Source organism: Agelaius tricolor, unplaced genomic scaffold (genome assembly GCF_023055355.1).
Source record: "Agelaius tricolor isolate 1412-34295 unplaced genomic scaffold, bAgeTri1.0.p SCAF_78, whole genome shotgun sequence".
Classification (NCBI taxonomy): domain Eukaryota; kingdom Metazoa; phylum Chordata; class Aves; order Passeriformes; family Icteridae; genus Agelaius; species Agelaius tricolor.
Window position 1 is genome coordinate 1,126,932 of NW_027269338.1, and position 22,014 is coordinate 1,148,945.

The 22,014-nt window shown below is 52.3% G+C and overlaps 2 protein-coding genes, 1 long non-coding RNA gene and 1 other non-coding gene across 4 annotated transcripts in view; 2 read left to right on the forward strand and 2 right to left on the reverse strand.

Annotated features, from left to right (window-relative positions):
• Positions 1-236: 236 nt before the first annotated feature.
• On the forward strand, positions 237-8,151 carry SLC39A4 (solute carrier family 39 member 4). The gene is made up of 6 exons (XM_071418176.1): positions 237-392; positions 1,706-1,861; positions 2,536-2,596; positions 5,081-5,236; positions 6,277-6,464; positions 7,472-8,151. The coding sequence occupies exons 1-6, from the start codon at positions 237-239 to the stop codon at positions 7,598-7,600; spliced, it is 846 nt and encodes a 281-aa protein (XP_071274277.1). The 3' UTR covers positions 7,601-8,151.
• On the reverse strand, positions 3,101-3,173 carry TRNAR-CCG (transfer RNA arginine (anticodon CCG)). The gene has a single exon. It is a non-coding gene; the product is annotated as a tRNA-Arg (tRNA).
• Positions 8,152-11,772: 3,621 nt separating the features above from the next.
• CPSF1 (cleavage and polyadenylation specific factor 1) overlaps positions 11,773-22,014 on the forward strand; it is a 71,172-nt gene continuing 60,930 nt past the window's right edge. Inside the window, exons 1-2 of the mRNA XM_071418178.1 lie at positions 11,773-11,943; positions 16,679-16,819. Coding sequence (XP_071274279.1) covers positions 11,800-11,943; positions 16,679-16,819 — 285 coding nt within the window. The 5' untranslated portion in view covers positions 11,773-11,799. The remainder of the gene's footprint in view (positions 11,944-16,678; positions 16,820-22,014) is intronic.
• On the reverse strand, positions 11,976-12,391 carry LOC139585452 (uncharacterized). The gene is made up of 3 exons (XR_011677086.1): positions 12,349-12,391; positions 12,040-12,079; positions 11,976-12,000 (listed from the first exon to the last, which is right to left on the reverse strand). It is a non-coding gene; the product is annotated as an uncharacterized lncRNA (long non-coding RNA).

Genomic DNA, 22,014 nt, shown 5'->3' on the forward strand with positions numbered 1-22,014 from the left:
CCTGTCCCTGTCCCTGACCCGTGTCCCTGTCCCCGACCTGTGTCCCCTGTCCCTGTCCCTGATCCCTGTCCCTGTCCCTGTCCCTGTCCCTGACCCGTGTCCCCTGTCCCAGGGTACCTGCTGGGGACACTGACGGCGCTGGCGCTGGCGCTGGTGCCGCTGGTGGCGCTGGCCCTGGTGCTGTGTCCCCGCTGTCCCCTGTGCTCGCGCTGTCCCCACGGTGCCGGATGTCGCCCATGTCGCCCGTGTCGCCTGTGTCCCCCGCGCTGGTGGCGCCACCTGCTGGAACGGGCTGGCGGCCGGGGCGCTCAGCGGGGACCGCGCTGCTGCACGTGCTGCCGGAGGTGGGGGACAACGGGGACACTGGGGACACTGGGGACATCGGGGGGGACGTGGGGGACATCGGGGACATCGAGGGGACATCGGGGACATTGGGGACATTGGGGACATTGGGGACATGAGGGGACAGCAGGGGCTTTGAGGGCACTGGGGACATGAGGGGACATGGGGGGACATCGAGGGGACATTGGGGACATCGGGGACATTAGGGGGACAGCAGGGGCTTTGAGGGCACTGGGTACATGAGGGGACATCAGCGGTATTTGGGACATTGGGGACATTGGGGACACCATGGGGACATCAGGGGGACACTGGGGACATCAGGGGGGCAGCGGGGACATTGGGGGGATTGGGGGGGATTGGAGGCATTGGGGACATTGAGGGGACAGTGGGGACATCGGGGGGACACTGCGGGGACATCGGGGACATTGGGGGAGACCACAGGGACAGCAGGAACATCAGGGGGACATTGGGGGACACCGAGGGGACACCGGGGGACGGGAGGACACCGAGGGACACTGAGGGGATCCTGGTGACATCAGGGACATTGAGGGGACATGGGGGGCACTGGGGAAACGGGGTGGCACTGGGGGGGACATGGGGACACGGGAGGGACGGGAGGACACGGAGGGGACATTGGGGACACTGGGGGACATGGAGGGGACAGGGCTGGGGGGATTTGGGGGGGACAACTGGGGGGGGGGGGGTGGCTCCGATGCCACCCCCACGGGTCCCTCGTGTCCCCAACAGGCGCTGGGGGTGCACTCCGGGGGGACACAGGGAGGTGACACCGATGTCACCATGTGTCACTCTTGTCCCAAACAGGCGCTGGGGCTCCAAAGCCACCAGGGGGGAGGTGACAAAGGGCGGGGCGGGGGTGACACAGGGAGGTGGCACCGATGTCACCACGTGTCCCGGTGTCCCCAACAGGCTCTGGGGGTGCACAGCCACTCGGAGGGGGGACACAGGGAGGTGACACCGATGTCACCGATGTCCCCTCTGTGTCCCCGCAGGCTCTGGGGGTGCACAGCCACTCTGGGGGGGGGACACTCGGAGCAGGGGGGTGACACGGGGAGGTGGCACCGATGTCACCATGTGTCACTCTTGTCCCCAACAGGCGCTGGGGGTGCACGGCCACTCCGGGGGGGGGGGGGGGGACACGGGGAGGTGACACCGATGTCACTGGTGTCCCCTCTTTGTCCCCAACAGGCTCTGGGGGTGCATTCCGGGGGGGACACGGGGGGGTGACACCGATGTCACCGATGTCCCTGGTGTCCCCGCAGGCTCTGGGGGTGCACAGCCACTCCGGGGGGGGACACAGGGAGGTGGCACCGATGTCACCATGTGTCACTCTTGTCCCCAACAGGCTCTGGGGGTGCACAGCCACTCCGGGGGGGGACACTCGGAGCACGGCGGGGACACCCACAGCCCCCCCTGGGAGCTGCTGGCCGTGCTGGGGGGGCTCTACGGGGGCTTCGTCCTGGAGCGGCTGCTGGGGGGGCTGGGAGCGCCCCCCGAGGAGGTGGGGACACATTGGGGACACCGAGGGGACATTGGGGGGATACTGGGGACATTGGGGGGACATTGGGGGGGACACTGGGGGGACACTGGGGGACTGAGGACATTGGGAGGGCTGGGAGCGTCCCCTGGGGAGGTGGGGACTCTCAGGGGACACTGGGGACGTTGGGAGGACATTGGGGACACTGGGGACATTCAGGGGGATTGGGGACATTGGGGACACTGGGGGGACACTGGGGGGATTGGGGACATTGGGGATATTGGGGACAGTGGTGGGACATTGGTAAGATATTGGGGGGACACTGGGGACACTGAGGGAATTGGGGGGGACATTGGCGACATTGGGGGGACATTGGGGACATTGGGGACATTGGGGACATTGGGGGGGCTGGGACCTCTTCCCCGGCACAGGTGGGGATGGGGGGGGGAATTTGGGGGGTCTGAGGGCAATGGGGACCCCCTCGAAGGGGGGGGGGGCTGGGGGTGTTTGGGGGGGCCTGGGGTGAGGATTTGGGGGGGCTGTGGGGGGATTGCGGGATTTTGGGGGCGTTTTTGGGGTGGGGGGGTTCCAGAGCAGGTTGGGCTGGGGAGGGGATTTGGGGTTGAATGAGTCTGGGGGCGTCACCTACTGATGGGGGGGGGGGCGGTTTTGGGGTACAGAACCCCCTCCCCCCGCAGGTGAAGGATGGAGACCCCACCCCTGACCCCGCCCAGAGCACGCAGGAACTGACCAATCACGGTACGGCCCCGAATTCACCCAAAACTCCCCAAATTCTGCCCCAAAATCCCACAAATCCCCCCCAAAAATTCCCCCAAATTCTGCCCTAAAACTCCCCAAATCCCCCCACAAATCCTCCAAATTCCCTCCCAAAACTCCTCGAATCCCCCCAAAACTCCCCAAATCCCCCCAAACCTCCTCAAACTCACCCCGAAACTCCCCAAATCCCTCCATGAAACTGCTCAAATCCCCCCATAAACCCTCAAATTCCCCAAATTCTACCCCAAAACTCCTCAAGTCCCCCCCAGACCCTCCAAACTCTCCCCCCAAAACTCTGCAAATTCTCCCCCCAAAACTCCACAAATCCCTCCAAAACGTCCCAAATTCCCCCCAAAACTCCTCAAATCCCCCAAAACGTTCCAAATTCCGTCCCAAAATGTTCCAAATTCCCTCCCAAAACTCCTCAAACCCCCCCGAAACTCCCCAAATTCTCCTCCCCGATCCCCCGGTAAAAGGGGGCGCTGCCGACCCAGGTGGGACTCGAACCCACAATCCCCAGCTCCGGAGGCTGATGCCTTGTCCATTAGGCCACTGGGCCGGGCGTAGGCCCGCGGCGCCGGGCGCCACCTGGGGGGAGTCCCGGGGACAGCGGGGACACGGGGGGGATTGGGGACATTGGGGGGACAAGGGGAGGGACACAGGGGGGGGACATTGAGGGGACATTGGGGAGGCACAGGGGGACATTGGGGGGCATTGGGGGACATTGGGGAGGCACAGGGGGACATTGGGGGGATATTGGGGGCATTGGGGGCATTGATGACATTGAGGACATTGGGGAGACACGGGGGGGGACACGGGGGGGACATTGGGGGGACATTGGGGGACAAGGGGAGGGACACGGGGGGGACATTGAGGGGACTTGGGGGGATATTGGGGACATTGGGGGGACACAGGGGACACGGGGGGACATTGGGGATATTGGGGAGCATTGGGGACATTGAAGGACATTGAGGGAACACGGTGGGGACATTGAGGGGACAGAGGCGGAGAGGACACGGGGGGGACATTGAGGGGATATTGGGGACATTGGGGGACATTGGGGGACATTGGGGGACAGAGAGGACACGGGGGGACACGGGGGGGGACATTGAGGGGACATTGGGAACATCGGGAATATTGGGGGGCACAGGGGGACACGGGGGGACATGGGGGGGACAGACGGGATACGGGGGGACATGGGGGGACATAAGAGGGGACATTGAAGGGACATTGGGGATGTTGGGAGGACACAGGGGGACACAGGGGGGACATTGTGGGGACATTTGGGATATTGAGGGACATTGGGGGGCATTGGGGACATTAAGGACATTGGGGGACATTGAGGGGACATTGGGGGATATTGGGGACATCGGGGGACATTGGGGGACATTGGGGGACAGAGAGGACACGGGGGGGACACGGGGGGACACGGGGGGGGGACATTGAGGGAACACTGAGGGGACATTGGGGACATTGGGGATGTTGGGGGACATTTAGAGGACACAGGGGGACATGGGGGGGACACGGGGGTGTCCAGAGGTTCCTGGGGGTGACCCCAGTGACCTCAGGTGTCCCCGTGAGTAACCTGGGGGGTCCCCAGGTGTCCCGTGGGTGCCCTGTGCTGACCCCCGTCTCTCTCTCCCTCCCTCTCTCTGTGTCTGTCCTGGTGTATCCCTCTGTCTGTCCCGTGTCTGTCTGTCCGGTGTATGCCGTGTCCATCCCGTGTCTGTCTGTCCTGTGTCTGTCCATGTGTCTGTCTGTCCCGGTGTATCCTGTGTCTGTCTGGTGTCTGTCTGTCTCTCCCGGTGTATCCCGTGTCTGTCTGTCTGTCTGTCTGTCCCGTGTCTGTCTGTCCCGGTGTATGCCGTGTCCATCCCGTGTCTGTCTGTCCTGTGTCTGTCCATGTGTCTGTCTGTCCTGTGTCTGTCTCTCCCGGTGTATCCTGTGTCTGTCTGTCTGTCTCGTGTCTGTCCCGGTCTACCCGGTGTCTATCCCGTGTCTGTCCCGTGTCTGTGTGTCTGTCTGTCTGCCTGTCTATCCCGTGTCTGTCTGTGTGTTTGCCTGTCTATCCCGTGTCTGTTTGTGTGTCTGCCTGTCCCGTGTCTGTCTGTCTGTCTGTCTGTCTATGGGGTGTCTGTCTATCCGGTGTCTCTCTGTCTGTCTGTCTATCCCGTGTCTGTCCGGTGTCTGTCTGTCTGTCTGTCTGTCCCGTGTCTGTCTGTCCGGTGTCTGTCTGTCTGTCTGCCTGTCCCGTGTCTGTCTGTCCGGTGTCTGTCTGTGTGTCTGTCTATCGGGTGTCTGTCTGTCCGGTGTCTGTCTGTCTGTCTGTCTGTCCCGTGTCTGTCTGTCCGGTGTCTGTCTGTCTGTCTGCCTGTCCCGTGTCTGTCTGTCCGGTGTCTGTCTGTGTGTCTGTCTGTCCCGTGTCTGTCTGTCCGGTGTCTGTCTGTGTCCGTGTGTCGGCCGCAGGCTCCGGCCGCGCGCAGGCGCTGTTGCTGTCGGCAGGGGGCGCCGTTCACCGCCTGGCGGACGGGCTCGCGCTCGGCTCCGCCTTCGCCGCTTCCGGCAGCGCCGGGGCCGCCGCGGGGGCGGGGCTGGCCCTGCACGAGCTGCCCCGCGCGCTCAGTAAGGGGCGGGGCCTCGGGGGAGGGGCGGGGTTATGGGTATAGGGGCGGGGTTATGTGAATGGGGCGGGGTTATGGGCATGGGGGCGGGGTTATGGGAATGGAGTGGGGCTGGCCCCGCACGAGCTGCCGTGGGCGCTCAGTAAGGGGCGGGGTCCCTGGAGAGGGGGCGGGGCCTCTGGAGGGGGCGGAGTTCCGGGGAATTGGGCGGGGTTCTGGTGATGGGGCGTGGCTTTATGCCAGGGGCGGGGCTTTCCCCGAGCAACACAAGACCGGGTTGCGGTGGGGGCGGGACCTCGGGAAAGGGGGCGGGGCTTGTCCTAGGAGCTGCGGGGAGGCGGGGGGGGGTCTCAGTGTCACTGTCCCCGCAGGTGACACCTGGCGCTGTCCCGTGTTTGGGGACAGTTCTGAGTGTGGCTGTCCCGAGTTTCGGGACAGTTCTGAGTGCGGCTGTCCCCGCAGGTGACACCTGGCGCTGTGCCCGTGTTTGGGGACATTTCTCACTGTCGCTGTGCCCATGTTTGGGGACATTTCTCACTGTCGCTGTCCCCGTGTTTGGGGCCAGCTCTCGCTGTCGCTATGCCCGTGTTTGGGGCCAGCTCTCAGTGTCGCTGTCCCCGCAGGTGACACCTGGCACTGTCCCCGTGTTTGGGGCCAGCTTTCGCTGTCTCTGTCCCCGTGTTTGGGGCCAGCTCTCCCTGTGTCTGTCCCCGTGTTTGGGGCCAGCTCTCAGTGTCGCTGTCCCCGCAGGTGACACCTGGCGCTGTCCCGTGTTTGGGGCCAGCTCTCAGTGTCGCTGTCCCCGCAGGTGACACCTGGCGCTGTCCCGTGTTTGGGGCCAGCTCTCAGTGTCCGCTGTCCCCGCAGGTGACACCTGGCGCTGTCCCGTGTTTGGGGCCAGCTCTCAGTGTCGCTGTCCCCGCAGGTGACACCTGGCGCTGTCCCGTGTTTGGGGCCAGCTCTCAGTGTCGCTGTGCCCGAAGGTGACACCTGGCGCTGTCCCGTGTTTGGGGCCAGCTCTCAGTGTCGCTGTCCCCGCAGGTGACGCGCTGGTGCTGTCGCAGTCGGGGCTGGGCACTCGGCGCACGGTGGCCCTGGCGGCGGCCGCGGCGCTGCCGGTGGTGCCGGGGGTGGTGGCCGGGCTGGCCCTGGGGGCCGCCCCCGCCGCCCGCACCTGGCTCGCGGCCCTGGGCGGGGGCTTCCTGCTGCACCTGGCGCTGTGCCACATGGTGAGGGACACGGGGACATCGGGGACATCGGGGGGATTGGGGACATTGGGGACACTCAGGGGGATCGGGGACACTGGGGACACTCAGGGGGATTGGGGACATTGGGGTTCCTGCTGCACCTGGCGCTGTGCCACATGGTGAGGGACATTGGGGACATCGGGGACCATTGGGGACATTGGGGACATTGGGGACATTCAGGGGGATTGGGGACATTGGGGACATTGGGGACATTGGGGTTCCTGCTGCACCTGGCGCTGTGCCACATGGTGAGGGACACTGGGGACATCGGGGACACTGGGGACATTGGGGACATTGGGGACACTGGGGACACTCAGGGGGATCGGGGACACTGGGGACATTGGGGACACTGGGGCTTCCTGCTGCACCTGGCGCTGTGCCACATGGTGAGGGACATTGGGGACATTGGGGACATTGGGGACACCCGGGGGATTGGGGACATTGGGGACATTGGGGTTCCTGCTGCACCTGGCGCTGTGCCACATGGTGAGGGACATTGGGGACATTGGGGACATGGGGACACAGCGGCATCCAGGGGACATTGGGGACACTGGGGTGACTCTCAGGTGTCCCGCTGGTGCTTGTGGGTTCCTGCAGCTGTCCCACCTGGTGTCCCCAGGTGACTCTCAGGTGACTCTTAGGTGCCACTCAGGTATCTCAGGTGACACTCAGATGACCCTCAGGTGACTCTCAGGTGCCTCAGGTGTCCCCAGGTGTCACTCAGGTGCCCCAGGTGACTCTCAGGTGACCCTCAGGTATCACAGGTGACTGTCAGGTATCTCAGGTGACCCTCAGGTGTCCCCAGGTGACTCTCAGGTGCCTCAGGTGTCACTCAGGTGCCCCAGGTGACTCTCAGGTGACCCTCAGGTATCACAGGTGACTGTCAGGTATCTCAGGTGTCCCCAGGTGTCACTCAGGTACCCCAGGTGACTCTCAGGTGTCCCCAGGTGTCACTCAGGTGCCCCAGGTGACTCTCAGGTGTCCCCCAGGTGCCGGCCATGCTGTCCATGCGCTCCCCCAGCCCCTGGGCGCTGCTGGGGCTGCAGAGTGCGGGGCTGCTCGGGGGGTGGGCGCTGCTGCTGCTGCTGGCCCTGAACGAGCAGGGGGACGAGCACTGACACACCTGGAATACACCTGGATACACCTGGACACATCTGGAACACACCTGGATACACCTGGACGCACCTGGACAGACCTGGCTGCACCTGGACACACCCACACACACCCAAACACAGCTGGACACACCCACACACACCTGGACACACCTGGATGGGCCTGAAACATACATGGACGCAATTGGACACACCTGAAACAGCAGCTGGACACACCTGGACCAGCACCTGAACACACCTGGACCCACCTGAATGCACCTGGATGGACCTGGGACACACCTGGATACAGCTGGACACACCTGGAGCAGCACTTGGACACACCTGGACACAATTGGAGCACACCTGGACGGACCTGGAACACAGCTGGGCACATCTGGGCACACCTGGGGATGCCCCCCAAGACCCTGCCCAGCACCAGGCTCAGCGCCTGGAACAGCACCTGGGTGCACCTGGGCACAGCTGGAACACACCTGGGCACAGCTGGAACACACCTGAAACAGCACCTGGGCACACCTGGATGGACGTGGAACATACCTGGGCACACCTGGGGCCAGTTGGGGGCACCCCCAGACCCCCCCGGGGGGGGGCAATGGGGCAATAAAGGTGGAAATGGAACTGGAGTCCTGGATCTGGGGTGGGGCACTGGGAATGGACTGGGAGGGACTGGAATGGACTGGAGCGACTGGGAACGGACTGGGAATGAACTGGGAGGGACTGGGAGGGAACTGGGAGTGGACTGGGAATGGACTGGGAGGTACTGGGGGGATACTGGGATGTACTGGGAGGGTACTGGGAGGGCACTGGGGGTACTGGGAGGGTACGGGGAGCACTGGAAGGGACTGGGAGTGACTGGGAGGATCTGGGGTGCAGCCCCTTTTGGGGGGGCTATAGGGTCCCTATAGGGGTCCGTCCAGCCCTTTTTGTGGGGTCCTGACTCCCTCCAGCCCCTCCCCATGGGGTCCAGCCCCTTTTTGGAGTGTCCAGGACCCCCAAATACCCACAAATTTCCCCCAAATCCCCCCAGAGGGTCGAGGGGGTTTTTGGGGGCGTTTGAGGGGGACTGAGGAGTGCAGGGGGCGGTGAAGGGAGATGGGGTGGCTGAGGGGAGTTTTAGCGGGTCCGTGAGGGGAAAATGGGGGGAATGAGGGGGAAGGTTTTAGGGATGCTTTGGGGGACGGGAGGGGGTTGAGGGAAAATTTGGGGGGTCCGTGAGGGGAAATGGGGAGGACTGAGGGGGGAAAATGGGGAGGGTCCTGTGAGGGAAAATTTAGGGGGGTCTGTGACGGGGAAATGGGGGGGTCCTTTGGGGTAAGTTTGAGGGATCTGAGGGGAGTTTTAGGGCGTCCGTGAGGGGAAAAATGGGGAGCTCTGAGGGGAAATTTGGAGCGTCCGTGGGGGGGACTGAGGGGGGAACTTTTGGGGGGGGTCTGAGGGGGAAATTTGCGGGGCTCTTTAAAGGGAGCCCCCTTTAAAGAGGAAATACATATTATTATTATATATTATATATTATATATTATATATTATATATTATATATTATATATTATATATTATACTATATTGTATTATATATGTTATATATATATTATTCATAGGGAATAATTGGGGTTGAGGGGCTTTGAGAGGTCCGAGGGGAAATTTGGGGGGTCTGTGAGGAGGAAATGGGGGAGGCTGAGGGGAGGAAATGGAGAGGGTCCTGTGAGGAGAACATGAGGGGAAACAGGGGTGAAAAGTTTGGGGGGCATTTTGAGGCTGCCAAGGCATCCATGGGGATGAGATTTGGGGTGTTCTGAGAGGTCTGAGGGGAAATTTTGGGGGTGCATGAGGAGGAAATAGGGGAGACTGAGGGGGGAAAATGGGGAGGGTCCTGTGAGGGGTCTGGGGGGGAATTTGGGGGTCCATGAGGGGAAAATGGGGGGGACTGAGGGGAGAGGTTTGAGGGGTCCTTTGTGGGAGTGTGAGGGGAAATTTTGGGGGGGGGTCCATGAGGGGAAAATGGGGGGAAACTGAGGGGGAAATTTTGGGGGACACTTTGAGGGTGTTGAGGGATCCATGGGGATGAGATTTGAGGGGGTCTGAGGGGAAATGGGGGGATTTTGTGAGGGGGAAATGGGGGGGACTGAGGAGGAAGGCTGGAGGCATCTTTTGGGGTATCTGAGGAGAGATTTTGGGGGTGCATGAGAAAGCAATGAAAGGGACTGAGGGGGAAGGTTTGAGGGGTCCTTTGGGGTGGTGGAGGGAAAATTTGGGAGGTCTGTGAGGGGAAAATGGGGGAAAACTGAGGGGGAAAGTTTGGGGGACACTTTGAGGGTGTTGAGGGATCCATGGGGATGAGATTTGGGGCGTTCTGAGAGGTCTGAGGGGAAATTTTGGGGGTGCATGAGGAGGAAATAGGGGAGACTGAGGGGGGAAAATGGGGAGGGTCCTGTGAGGGGTCTGAGGGAGAATTTGGGGGGTGTGTGAGGGGAAAATGGGGGGGACTGAGGGGGAGATTTTAGGAATCCTTTGGGGGGGTCTGAGGAGAGTTTTGGGGGGGTTCCTGAGGGGGAAATGGGGGGCACTGAGAGGGGAGGTTTGGGGGTTACTTTGGGGGAGTCTGAGGGGAAATTCGGGGGCTCTTTGGGGTTCATGGGGGTTAATTTGGGTTGAGGGGTTTTGAGGGGTCTGAGGGGAAATTTGGGGGGTGCATGAGGGGAAAATGGGGGAACTGAGGGGGGAAAATGGGGAGGGTCCTGTGAGGGGTCTGAGGGGAAATTTGAGGGGTCTGTGAGGGGAAAAGGGGAAATTTGGGGGGTGCATGAGGGAGAAATGGGGGACATTGAGGGGGAACCTTTGGGGGGTTCCTTTGGGAGGGCTCTGAGGGGAAATTTTGGGGCTCTGTGAGGGGGAAATGGGGGGGCCTGAGAGGGGAGGTTTTAGGGGTCTGAGGAGAAATTTAGGGGCTCCCTGAAGGGAAATTGGGGGTGAGGTGTTAGGGATCATTTCAGGGAATAGCTGAGAAGCCTGAGGGGAAATTTTGGGTGTTCCCATTTTTCCCCAATTCCCCATTTCTCACCCCAATTCCATTTCTCACCCCAATTTTCCATTTCTCACCCCAATTCCCATTTCTCACCCCAATTCCCCATTTCTCACCCCAATTCCCCATTTTTTCCCCATTTCTCACCCCAATTCCCCATTTTTTCCCCATTTCTCACCCCAATTCTCTATTTCTCACCCCAATTCCCCATTTTTCCCCAATTCCCATTTCTCCCCCCAATTCCCCATTTTTCCCCAATTCCCATTTCTCACCCCAATTTCCCATTTTCCCCCCAATTCTCCATTTTTTCCCCATTTCTCACCCCAATTCCCCATTTTCCCCCCCAATTCCCCATTTCTCCCCCCAATTCCCATTTCTCACCCCAATCCCCATTTCTCATCCCAATTCCCCATTTTTTCCCCATTTCTGACCCCAATTCCCCATTTTTTCCCCATTTCTGACCCCAATTCCCCATTTTTTCTCCATTTCTCACCCCAATCCCCATTTCTCATCCCAATTCCCCATTTTTTCCCCATTTCTGACCCCAATTCCCCATTTTTCTCACCCCAATTTTCCATTTCTCCCCCCAGTTCCCCATTTCTCACCCCAATCCCCATTTCTCATCCCAATTCCCCATTTTTTCCCCATTTCTCACCCCAATTCCCCATTTTTTCCCCATTTCTCATCCCAATTCCCCATTTTTTCCCCATTTCTCACCCCAATCCCCATTTCTTATCCCAATTCCCCATTTTTTCCCCATTTCTCCCCCAATTCCCATTTCTCACCCCAATTCCCCATTTTTTCCCCATTTCTCACCCCAATTCCCCATTTTTCCCCCAATTCCCCATTTCTCACCCCAATTCCCCATTTTTCTCTCCCCAATTCCCCATTTCTCACCCCAATTCCCCATTTCTCCCCCCAATCCCCATTTCTCACCCCAATTCCCCATTTCTCCCCCCAATTCCCCATTTCTCACCCATTTCTCCCCTAATTCCCCATTTCTCACCCCAATTCCCCATTTTTTCCCCATTTCTCACCCCAATTCCCCATTTTTCTCTCCCCAATTCCCCATTTCTCCCCAATTCCCCATTTCTCCCCCATTTTTTCCCCATTTCTCCCCCCAATCCCCATTTCTCACCCCATTTCTCTCTCTCCCCAGCCCCCCAGTGGATTTGGGGTGTTTTTGGGGCCATGTACGCCGTGTACAAGCAGAGCCACCCTCCCACAGGCCTGGAGTTTTCCCTTTATTGCCATTTCTTCTCTGCGGCCGAGAGGAACCTGGTGGTGGCTGGGACCTCGCAGCTCTTCGTGTATCGGCTCAACCACGAGCCTGAGGTGAGCCTGCAAAATCAACCTCAAAAGGAACCCTTAAAATGGACCTGAAAAATGAACCTGAAAAATGAACCTCAAAAAGGAACCCTTAAAATGGACCTGAAAAATGAACCTGAAAAATGAACCTCAAAAAGGAACCCTTAAAATGGACCCTCAGAAATGGACCCTCAGATATTAACCCTCAAAATGAGCCCTCATAATGAACCTTCAAAAATGAGCCCTCAAATATGAACTCTCATAAAGAACCCTCAAAAGGAACCTCAAATATGAAACTCTCAGAAATGAACCCTCAGAAATGGACCCTCAGTAATGAACCCTCAAAATGAGCCTGAAAAATGAACCCTCAAAATGAGCCCTCAAATATTAATCCTCAAAATGAACCCTCAAAATGAGCCCTCAAAATGAAACCTTAAAATGAACCTGAAAAATGAGCCCTCAGAAATGAGCCCTCAAAATGAGCCCTCAAATATGAGCCCTCAAAAAGGAACCTCAAAATGAACCCTCAAAATGAGCCCTCAAATATTAATCCTCAAAATGAGCCCTCACAATGAGCCCTCAAAATGAACCCTTAAAATGAACCCTCAAAATGAGTCCTCAAATATGAGCCCTCATAATGAACCCTCAGAAATGAACAATCAAAAATAAAAACCTCAGAAATGAACCCTCAAATATGAAACCCTCAGAAATGAGCCCTCAAAATGAACCCTCAGAAATGAACCTGAAAAATGAGCCCTCAAAATGAGCCCTTAAAAATGAACCCTCAGAAATGAATCCTCAGAAATGAGCCCTCAAAATGAACCCTCAGCAATGAAACCCCCCCACAAAAAAACCCCCAAAAATTCTCCAAAAATGACCACCAAAACTGACCCCCCAAAAAACTGATTCTGACAGAAAAACACCCAAAAAACCCCAAAAACCCCCAAAAACTGATTCTGACAGAAAAACACCCCAAAAAAACCCCCAAAACCCCCCAAAAACCTCAAAAAACTGATTCTGACAGAAAAACACCCAAAAAACTGATTCTGACAGAAAAACACCCAAAAAACTGATTCTGACAGAAAAACACCCAAAAAACCCCCCAAAAAACCCCAAAAACTGATTCTGACAGAAAAACACCCCAAAAAACCCCAAAAACCCCCAAAAACTGATTCTGACAGAAAAACACCCAAAAACCCCAAAAAACCCCAAAAAACTGATTCTGATAGAAAAACCCCAAAAAACCCAAGCCAAACAAGCCCCAAAAGTGACCCCAAAACTGCCCCCACAAAATAACTCCCCAATTCCCCTTTTCCCCAGAATTTCACTTTTACTCCATTATCCCCCCTTTTCCCTTTTTCTCCATTTTTGCCTTTTTCCCCTTTTGTGCCCCTTTTCCCCCAATTTCCCCCCAAATTCCCTTTTCCCCATTTTCCCCTTTTCCCCCCTTATTCCCTTTTCCCCCATTTCCCATTTTTCTCTCCTTCCCCCCCTTTTTCCCCCTTTTTCCCATTCCCCATTTTTCTCTCCTTCCCCCCTTTTTTCCCCCTTTTCCCATTCCCCATTTTCTCCCTTTCCCTCCCTTTGTGCCCCATTTCCCCCCAGTTTTTCCATCCATTTTTCCCCATTTCCTGCCTCAATTTCCCCATTCTCCCCCAAAATCCCTTTTCCCCATTTCCCCCTTTTCCCTTTTTCCCTTTCCCCAAATTTCCCTTCAATTCCCCCTTTTTTCCCTTTTCCCCCTTTTTCCCATTTCTCCCATTTTTCCTTTTCCCCCTTTTATTCCCCCTTTTTCCTCTTTCCTCCCTTTTTCCTATTTCCCCATTTTTCCCCTTTTTCCTTCCCCCCTTTATTCCCCCTTTATTCCCCCTTTTTCCCCCATTTCCCCTTTTTTTTTCCCTTTCCCCCCCTTTGCCCCCTTCCCCCCTTTTCCCTCTTTTTCCCCTTTTTCCTTTTCTCCCCTTTTTCCCTTTTTTCCCTTTTTTCCCCTTTTTTCCAATTTCCCCCCTTTTATTCTTTATTCCCCTTTTTCCTCTTTCCCTTTTCCCCCCATTTTCCCCCATTTTCCCCTTTTCTCCCCTTTTTCTCCCCTTTTTCTCCCCTTTTCTCCCCTTTTTCTCCCCTTTTCTCCCCTTTTTCTCCCCTTTTCTCCCCTTTTCTCCCCTTTTCTCCCCTTTTTCTCCCCTTTTTCTCCCTTTTTCTCCCCTTTTCTCCCCTTTTTCTCTCCTTTTTCTTTTCCCCCTTTTTCCCCAATTCCCCTTTTCCCCAATTTCCCCCCTTTATTCCCCCTTTTTCCCATTTTCCCGCTTTTCCCCATTTCCCCCTTTTTCCTTTTCCCCCTTATTCCCCCATTTGCCCTTTTCCCTTTTCTCCCTTTTTCTTCCCTTTTCCCTCTTTTTCCCCTTTTTTCTTTTCTCCCCTTTTTCCCTTTTTCCCTTTTTCCCCCTTTTTCCCTTTTTTCTTTCTACACTTCCCCCCATTTTCCCTCTTTTCCCCCCAATTTTTCCCCTTTTTTCCCTTTTCCCCTCCCCACATTTCCCCCCTTTCTTTTCCCCCTTTTCCCCTTTTTTTGTATTTTCCATTTTTTCTTTTCCCCCTTTTCCCTCCTTCACCCCCTTTTTCCCTTCCCCCCTTTTCCCCTAAATTTCCCTTCATTTTCCCCTTTTCCCAATTCCCCCCCTTTTATTCTTTATTCCCCCTTTTTCCCTTTTCCCCATTTTCCCCATTTTTTCCCCTTTTTCCTTTCCCCCCATTTCCCCTTCTCCTCCCCTTTTCCTCCTCTTTTTCTCTCCTTTTATTTCCCCTTTTCCCTCTTTTTCCCCAATTTTCCCCCTTTATTCCCCCATTTTGCCCATTTCCCCTTTTTCTCCTTTTTCTTCCCTTTTCCCCCCTTCCCCCCCTTTTCCCTCTTTTTCCCTTTTTCTTTCTCCCCTTTTTCCCTTTTTTCCCTTTTTCCATTTCTTCACTTCCCCCCCCTTTTCCCCATTTTCCCTCTTTTCCCCCATTTTTCCCCCTTTTTTCCCTTTTCCCTTCCCACCTTTCCCACCTTTCCCCCCTTTCTTTTCCCCCTTTTTTCAGATTTTCTATTTTTTCTTCTTTCCCCCCTTTTCCCCTCCTTCCCCCCTTTCCCCCTAAATTCCCTCCAATTTCCCCTTTTCCCCAATTTCCCCCCTTTTATTCCCCCTTTTTCCTCTTTTCCTCTTTTCCCATTTTCCCCCTTTTTTCCCTTTTCCTTTTCCTCCCCTTTTCCTCCCCTTTTCCTCCCCTTTTCCTCCCCTTTTCCTCCCCTTTTCCTCCCCTTTTTCTCACCTTTTTCTTCCCTTTTCCCCACTTTTTCTCCAATTTCCCCCCTTTATTCCCCCTTTTCCCATTTCCCCCTTTTTTCTCCCCTTTTTCTCCCCCTTTTTCCCTCTCTTTTCCCTTCCCACCTTTTCCCCATTTCCCCTTTCCCCCCTCTTTGCCTTTTTCCCACTTTTCCCCCTTTTTTCCCATTTCCCCCCCTCTTTTCCATTTTTTGCCTTTTTTCCAATTTCCTCCCCGTTTTTCCCCTTTTCCCCCTTTTTCCCCTTTCCCCCCTTTTCCCCCTTTTCCCCCTTTTTCCCATTTTCCCCTCTTTCCCCTTTTTTCCCTTTTCCCCCCTCTTTTCTCTTATTCCCATTTTCCCCTTTCCCCCCTTTTTCCCCATTTTCCCCATTTTTCCCCATTTTCCCCATTTCCCCCCTCTTTTCCCTGTTTCCCCCTTTTTCCAATTTCCCCCCTTTTCCCCATTCCCCCTTTTTTCCCTTTTTCCCCATTTCCCCATTTCCCCCTTTTTTCCCTTTTTTCCCTTTTTCCCTCTTTTCCCCCTTTTCCCCTTTTTTCCAATTTTCCCCCCTCTTTTCCCTTTTTTCCCCTTTTTTTCCCATTTCTGCCCCTTTCCCCCCTCTTTTCCCTTTCCCCCCTTTTCCCCCCTTTTCCCTCTTTCCCCTTTTTTCCCTTTCCCCCTCTTTTATCTTTTTCCCATTTCCCATTTCCCCCCTTTTTTCCCATTTTCCCCCTTTCCCATTTCCCCCTTTTCCCTTTTTCCCATTTTCCCCTCTTTTCCCTCTTTCCCCTTTTCCCCCCTCTTTTATATTTTTCCCTTTTTCCCCTTTTCCCCATTTTTCCCTTTTTCCCCCTTTCCCCCCTTTTTACCTTTCCCCTTTTTTCCCTTTTTTCCCATTTCCCCTTTTTCCCCCATTTCCCCCCTTTTCCCCTTTTCTCCCATTCCCCCCCTTTTTTCCCATTTTCCCCCTTTTTCCTTTTTTTCCCATTTCCCCCCTTTTCCCTAATTCCCCTTTTTCCCCTTTCCCCCTTATTCCCCTTTTTCCCATTTTTCCCCCTTTTCCCCCTTTTCCCCATTTTCCCCATTTTTCCCCCATTTCCCCATTTTTCCCATTTTCCCCCCTTTTCCCCCATTTTCCCCATTTTTCCCATTTCCCCCATTTTCCCCATTCCCCCCATTTTCCCAATTTTTCCCATTTTCCCATTTCCCCTTTTCCCCTTTTTCCCCCATTTCCCCATTTCCCCATTTTTCCCCTTTTTTTCTCCATTTTCCCCCATTTTCCCCATTTCCCCATTTTCCCCCTTCCCCCATTTTCCCCATTTCCCCATTTTCCCCCCATTTTCCCCATTTCCCCCTTTTTCCCCATTTCCCCATTTTCCCCATTTTTCCCATTTCCCCCATTTTTCCCCATTTTTCCCATTTTTCTCTCATTGTTTCCGTTTCATTTTTCCCTCACAGGCCCCAGGAAAAAGCGACAGAAATGGGGGTGAGTGCCCTCAATGGGGATTTTGGGAATTTTGGGAATTTTGGGGGATTTTGGGGGATTTGGGGATTTTGGGGGGATTTGGGGATTTTGGGGGGGATTTGGGGATGTTGGGGGGGATTTGGGGATTTTGGGGGATTTGGGGATTTTGGGGATTTTGGGGGATTTGGGGATTTTGGGGGGATTTGGGGATTTTGGGGGGTTTGGGCATTTTGGGGGGTTTGGGGATTTTGGGGATTTTGGGAGGATTTGGGAATTTTGGGGATTTGGGGATTTTGGGGGGATTTGGGGGACTTGGGGATTTTGGGAATTTTGGGGGGAATTTGGGGATTTTTTGGGAATTTGGGGATTTGGGGGTTTTGGGAACTTTGGGGAATTTTGGGAATTTGGGGGATTTGGGGATTGGGGGATTTTGGGGGATTTGGGGGGATTTGGGAATTTGGGGGATTTTGGGGGATTTGGGGATTTTGGGGAATTTGGGGATTTTGGGGGGATTTGGGGATGTTGGGGGGGATTTGGGGATTTTGGGGATTTTGGGGGGATTTGGGGATTTTGGGGGAATTTGGGAACTTTGGGGGATTTTAGGGATTTTGGGGGATTTGGGGATTTTGGGAGATTTGGGAATTTTGGGAGCATTTGGGGATTTGGGAACTTTGGGGGAATTTTGGGGGATTTGGAGAATTTGGGAATTTGGGGGATTTTGGGGGGATTTGGGGATTTTGGGGATTTGGGGATTTGGGGGTTTTGGGAACTTTGGGGGATTTTGGGAATTTGGGGGATTTGGGAATTTTGGGGGGATTTGGGGATTTTGGAAGGATTTGGGAAATTTGGGGGATTTTGGGGGATTTGGGGATTTTGGGGGTTTGGGGATTTGGGGGATTTGGGGGATTTGGGGAATTTGGGAATTTTGGGAGCATTTGGGAGATTTGGGGGATTTGGGGATTTTGGGGAATTTGGGGGGGATTTGGGGATTTTGGGGGATTTGGGGATTTTGGGAGGATTTGGGGATTTTGGGGAATTTGGGAATTTTGGGGGGATTTGGGAATTTTGGGGGATTTGGGGATTTTGGGGGATTTGGGGATTTTGGGGATTTTGGGAATTTTGGGAGATTTGGGAATTTTGGGGGATTTGGGGATTCTGGGGCCATTTCCTGCCTTTTGGGGCTGATTCTGCTCTTTTTTCCTGGGTGATTTCCTCCTTTTTTCAGAATTCTCTCATTTTTGGGTGATTTTCTCTTTTTTGGGGGATAATTCTCCCATTTTTGGGGTGATTTCTTCATTTTTGGGGTAATTTTCTCCTTTTTGGGGTGTTTTCCTCCTTTTTTCATTATTCTCCCATTTTTGGGGCAATTTCCTTCAATTTTTGGATGATTCTCTCATTTTGGGGTGTTTTCCTCCTTTTTTCATTATTCTCCCATTTTTTGGGGTGATTTCCCCCTTTTTTGGGGAGGCTCTCCCCATTTTGGGTTGATTTCCCCCCATTTTTAGGCTGATTCCCTCCATTTTTTTGGGTTGATTTTCCCCATTTTTGGAACAATTTCCATTTTTGGGCTGATTTTCTCCCTTCTTGGGCTGATTTTCCCCATTTTTAGGTGATTTCCTCCCTTTTTGGGACAATTTGTCCCCTTTTTGGGCTGATTATCTCCATTTTTAGGGTGATTCCCTCCATTTTTTGGGTTGATTTCCCCCTTTTTGGGACAATTTCCATTTTTGGGCTGATTTTCCCCATTTTTAGGGTGATTTCCTCCCTTTTTGGGACAATTTCTCCCCTTTTTGGGTTGATTTTCCCCATTTTTAGGCTGATTCCCTCCATTTTTTGGGTTGATTTCCCCCTTTTTTTTGGGGTGATTTTCCCCATTTTTATTGTGATTTCTTCCCTTTTTGGGACATTTTTTTCCCTTTTTGGGTTGATTTTCTCCTTTTTGGGTTGATTTCCCTCCATTTTCAGGTCGATTCCCTCCATTTTTGGGTTCATTTCTCCCCTTTTTGGGTTCATTTCTCCCCTTTTTGGGATCATTTCCCCCTTTTTGGGATCATTTCTCCCCTTTTTGGGTTCATTTCCCCATTTTTGGGTTCATTTCCCCATTTTTGGGTCGATTTTCCCCATTTTTGGGTTGATTTTCCCCATTTTTGAACCATTCCCCCATTCCCCAACCCCTCCCTCTGATCCCTGGCATTTCCCCCAATTTCCCTCCCAATCAATGCTGATCCACCCAATTAATTCCACTCCACTCTAATTAAGCACAAACCCCACCAAATATCCCCAACCACCAAAAACCCCAACCCCAAAACTCCCCCCAGAAATTCTCAATTTTGGGGTGGGGCAGAATTTTGAGGAAACCCCAAAAAAACCTGAAAAAAACCCCAAAAAACCCCCCCAAAAATCCCCCAAAACCCCCAAAAAAATCCCAAAAAAATCCCCAAAAAACCCGAAAAAACCCCCAAAAAAAACCCCCAAAAAACCCGAAAAAAACCCCCAAAAAATCCCCAAAAAACCCCAAAAAAACTCGAAAAAAACCCGAAAAAAACCCCAAAAAAACCCCAAAAAACCCCCAAAAAACCCGAAAAAACCCCCCAAAAAAACCCCCAAAAAAAACGAAAAAAAACCAAAAAACCCAAAAAAAAACCCCAAAAAAAACCCCCCCCAAAAAAAAACTGCAAAAAAACCCCAAAAAAAACCCCAAAAAACCCCAAAAAAACCCGAAAAAAACCCAAAAAAACCCCAAAAAACCCCAAAAAACCCCGTAAAAAACCCAAAAAAACCCCCCAAAAAACTGCAAAAAAACCCCCAAAAAATCCCCAAAAAAACCCCAAAAAAACCCCAAAAAAACCCCAAAAAAAACCCAAAAAACCCCAAAAAAACCCCCAAAAAACCCCAAAAAAACCCGAAAAAAACCCAAAAAACCCCAAAAAACCCCGTAAAAAACCCAAAAAAACCCCCAAAAAACTGCAAAAAACCCCAAAAAAACCCCCAAAAAACTGGAAAAAAACCCAAAAAAAACCCCAAAAAAACCCCAAAAAAACCCGAAAAAACCCCAAAAAACCCCCAAAAAAACCCCAAAAAAACCCCCAAAAAATCCCAAAAAACCCCCAAAAAACTGGAAAAAAACTGGAAAAAAACTGGAAAAAAACCCCCAAAAAAAACCCCCAAAAACCCCAAAAAAACCCCAAAAAAACCCCAAAAAATCCCCAAAAAACCGCAAAAAAACCCGAAAAGAACCCCGAAAAAAACCCCAAAAAAACCCCAAAAAAACCCGAAAAAACCGGAAAAAAACCCGAAAAAAACCCCAAAAAAACCCGAAAAAAAACCAAAAAAACCCCAAAAAACCCCAAAAAAAACCCCAAAAAAACCCTCAAAAAATCCCAAAAAAAACCCCAAAAAACCCCCAAAAAAACTGGAAAAAAAACCCGAAAAAAACCCAAAAAACCCCCAAAAAACCCGAAAAAAAAAACCCCCAAAAAATCCCCAAAAAATCCCCAAAAAACCCCAAAAAAACCCCCAAAAAACTGGAAAGAAACTGGAAAAAAACCCGAAAAAAAAAACCAAAAAAACCCCCAAAAAACCCGAAAAAAACCCCGAAAAAAACCCCAAAAAATCCCAAAAAAATCCCCAAAAAAAACCCCCCAAAAAAACCCGAAAAAACCCCCAAAATCCCCAAAAACCCCAAAAAAACCCCCGAAAAAACCCCCCAAAAAAACCTGCAAAAAAACCCGAAAAAACCCCCAAAAAAACCCGAAAAAACCCCAAAAAAATCCCAAAAAAATCCCCAAAAAACCCCCCAAAAAAAAACCCCGAAAAAAAACCCCAAAAAACCCGAAAAAAAACCCCAAAAAAATCCCCAAAAAATCCGAAAAAAACCCCAAAAAAACCCCCAAAAAACTGGAAAAAAACCCCCAAAAAAACCCGAAAAAAACCCCAAAAAAACCTGAAAAAGCCCCCAAAAAACCCCAAAAAAAATCCCAAAAAAACCTGAAAAAGTCCCCAAAAAACCCCCAAAAAATCCCAAAAAAACCCCCAAAAAACTGGAAAAAAACCCGAAAAAAACCCGAAAAAACCCCAAAAAAACTGGAAAAAAACTGGAAAAAAACTGGAAAAAACCCCCAAAAAACCCCAAAAAAACCCGAAAAAACTGCAAAAAAACCCCAAAAAACCCCAAAAAACCCAAAAAAAACCCGAAAAAACCCCCCCAAAAAACCCCCAAAAAAAACTGCAAAAAAAACCCGAAAAAAACCCCGAAGAAAACCCCAAAAAACCCGAAAAAACCCCCCAAAAAACCCGAAAAAAAACCCCAAAAAAATCCCCAAAAAATCCCAAAAAACCCCCAAAAAAACCCCCAAAAAACCGGGAAAAAACCCGAAAAAAAACCCGGAAAAAACCCGAAAAAAACCCCAAAAAATCCCCAAAAAACTGCAAAAAAACCCGTAAAAAACCCAAAAAAACTGCAAAAAAACCCGTAAAAAACCCAAAAAAACTGCAAAAAAACCCAAAAAAACCCCCAAAAAACCCCCAAAAAACCTGCAAAAAACCCCCCAAAAAACCTGAAAAAAAACCCCAAAAAACCCCCAAAAAAACCCCAAAAAAAACCCCAAAAAAATCCCAAAAAAAACCCGAAAAAACCCCAAAAATCCCCAAAAACCCCAAAAAAAACCCCCGAAAAAACCCCCCAAAAAAACCTGCAAAAAAACCTGCAAAAAAACCCCCAAAAAAACCCCAAAAAAACCCCCAAAAAATCCCCAAAAAATCCCAAAAAAACCCCGAAAAAAACCTCAAAAAAACCCCAAAAAACTGCAAAAAAACCCGAAAAAAAACCCCAAAAAAACCCCAAAAAACCCCCAAAAAACCCCCCAAAAAACCCCCCAAAAAAACCCCAAAAAACTGGAAAAAAACTGGAAAAAAACCCGAAAAAAACCCCAAAAAACCCCAAAAAAACCGGAAAAAAACCTGAAAAAAACCCCAAAAAAAAACCAAAAAAACCCCAAAAAACCCCGAAAAAAACCCCAAAAAAAACCCCAAAAAAACCCTCAAAAAATCCCAAAAAAAACCCCAAAAAAACCCCAAAAAAACCGGAAAAAAACCCGAAAAAAACCCAAAAAACCCCCAAAAAACCCGAAAAAAACCCAAAAAACCCCCAAAAAACCCGAAAAAAAAAACCCCCCAAAAAATCCCCAAAAAATCCCCAAAAAACCCCAAAAAAAACCCCCAAAAAACTGGAAAAAAACTGGAAAAAAACCCGAAAAAAAAACCCAAAAAAACCCCCAAAAAACCCCAAAAAAACCCCGAAAAAAACCCCGAAAAAAACCCCAAAAAATCC

Excerpts from the sequence above, each read along its gene's own strand:
- SLC39A4 (XM_071418176.1), top strand. The coding sequence starts at position 237 with ATGTCGCCCGTGTCGCCTGTGTCCCCCGCGCTGGTGGCGCCACCTGCT. Across the intron at positions 5,237-6,276 it reads CGAGCTGCCCCGCGCGCTCA|GTGACGCGCTGGTGCTGTCG; the intron begins GTAAGGGGCGGG and ends CTGTCCCCGCAG. Across the intron at positions 6,465-7,471 it reads ACCTGGCGCTGTGCCACATG|GTGCCGGCCATGCTGTCCAT; the intron begins GTGAGGGACACG and ends GGTGTCCCCCAG.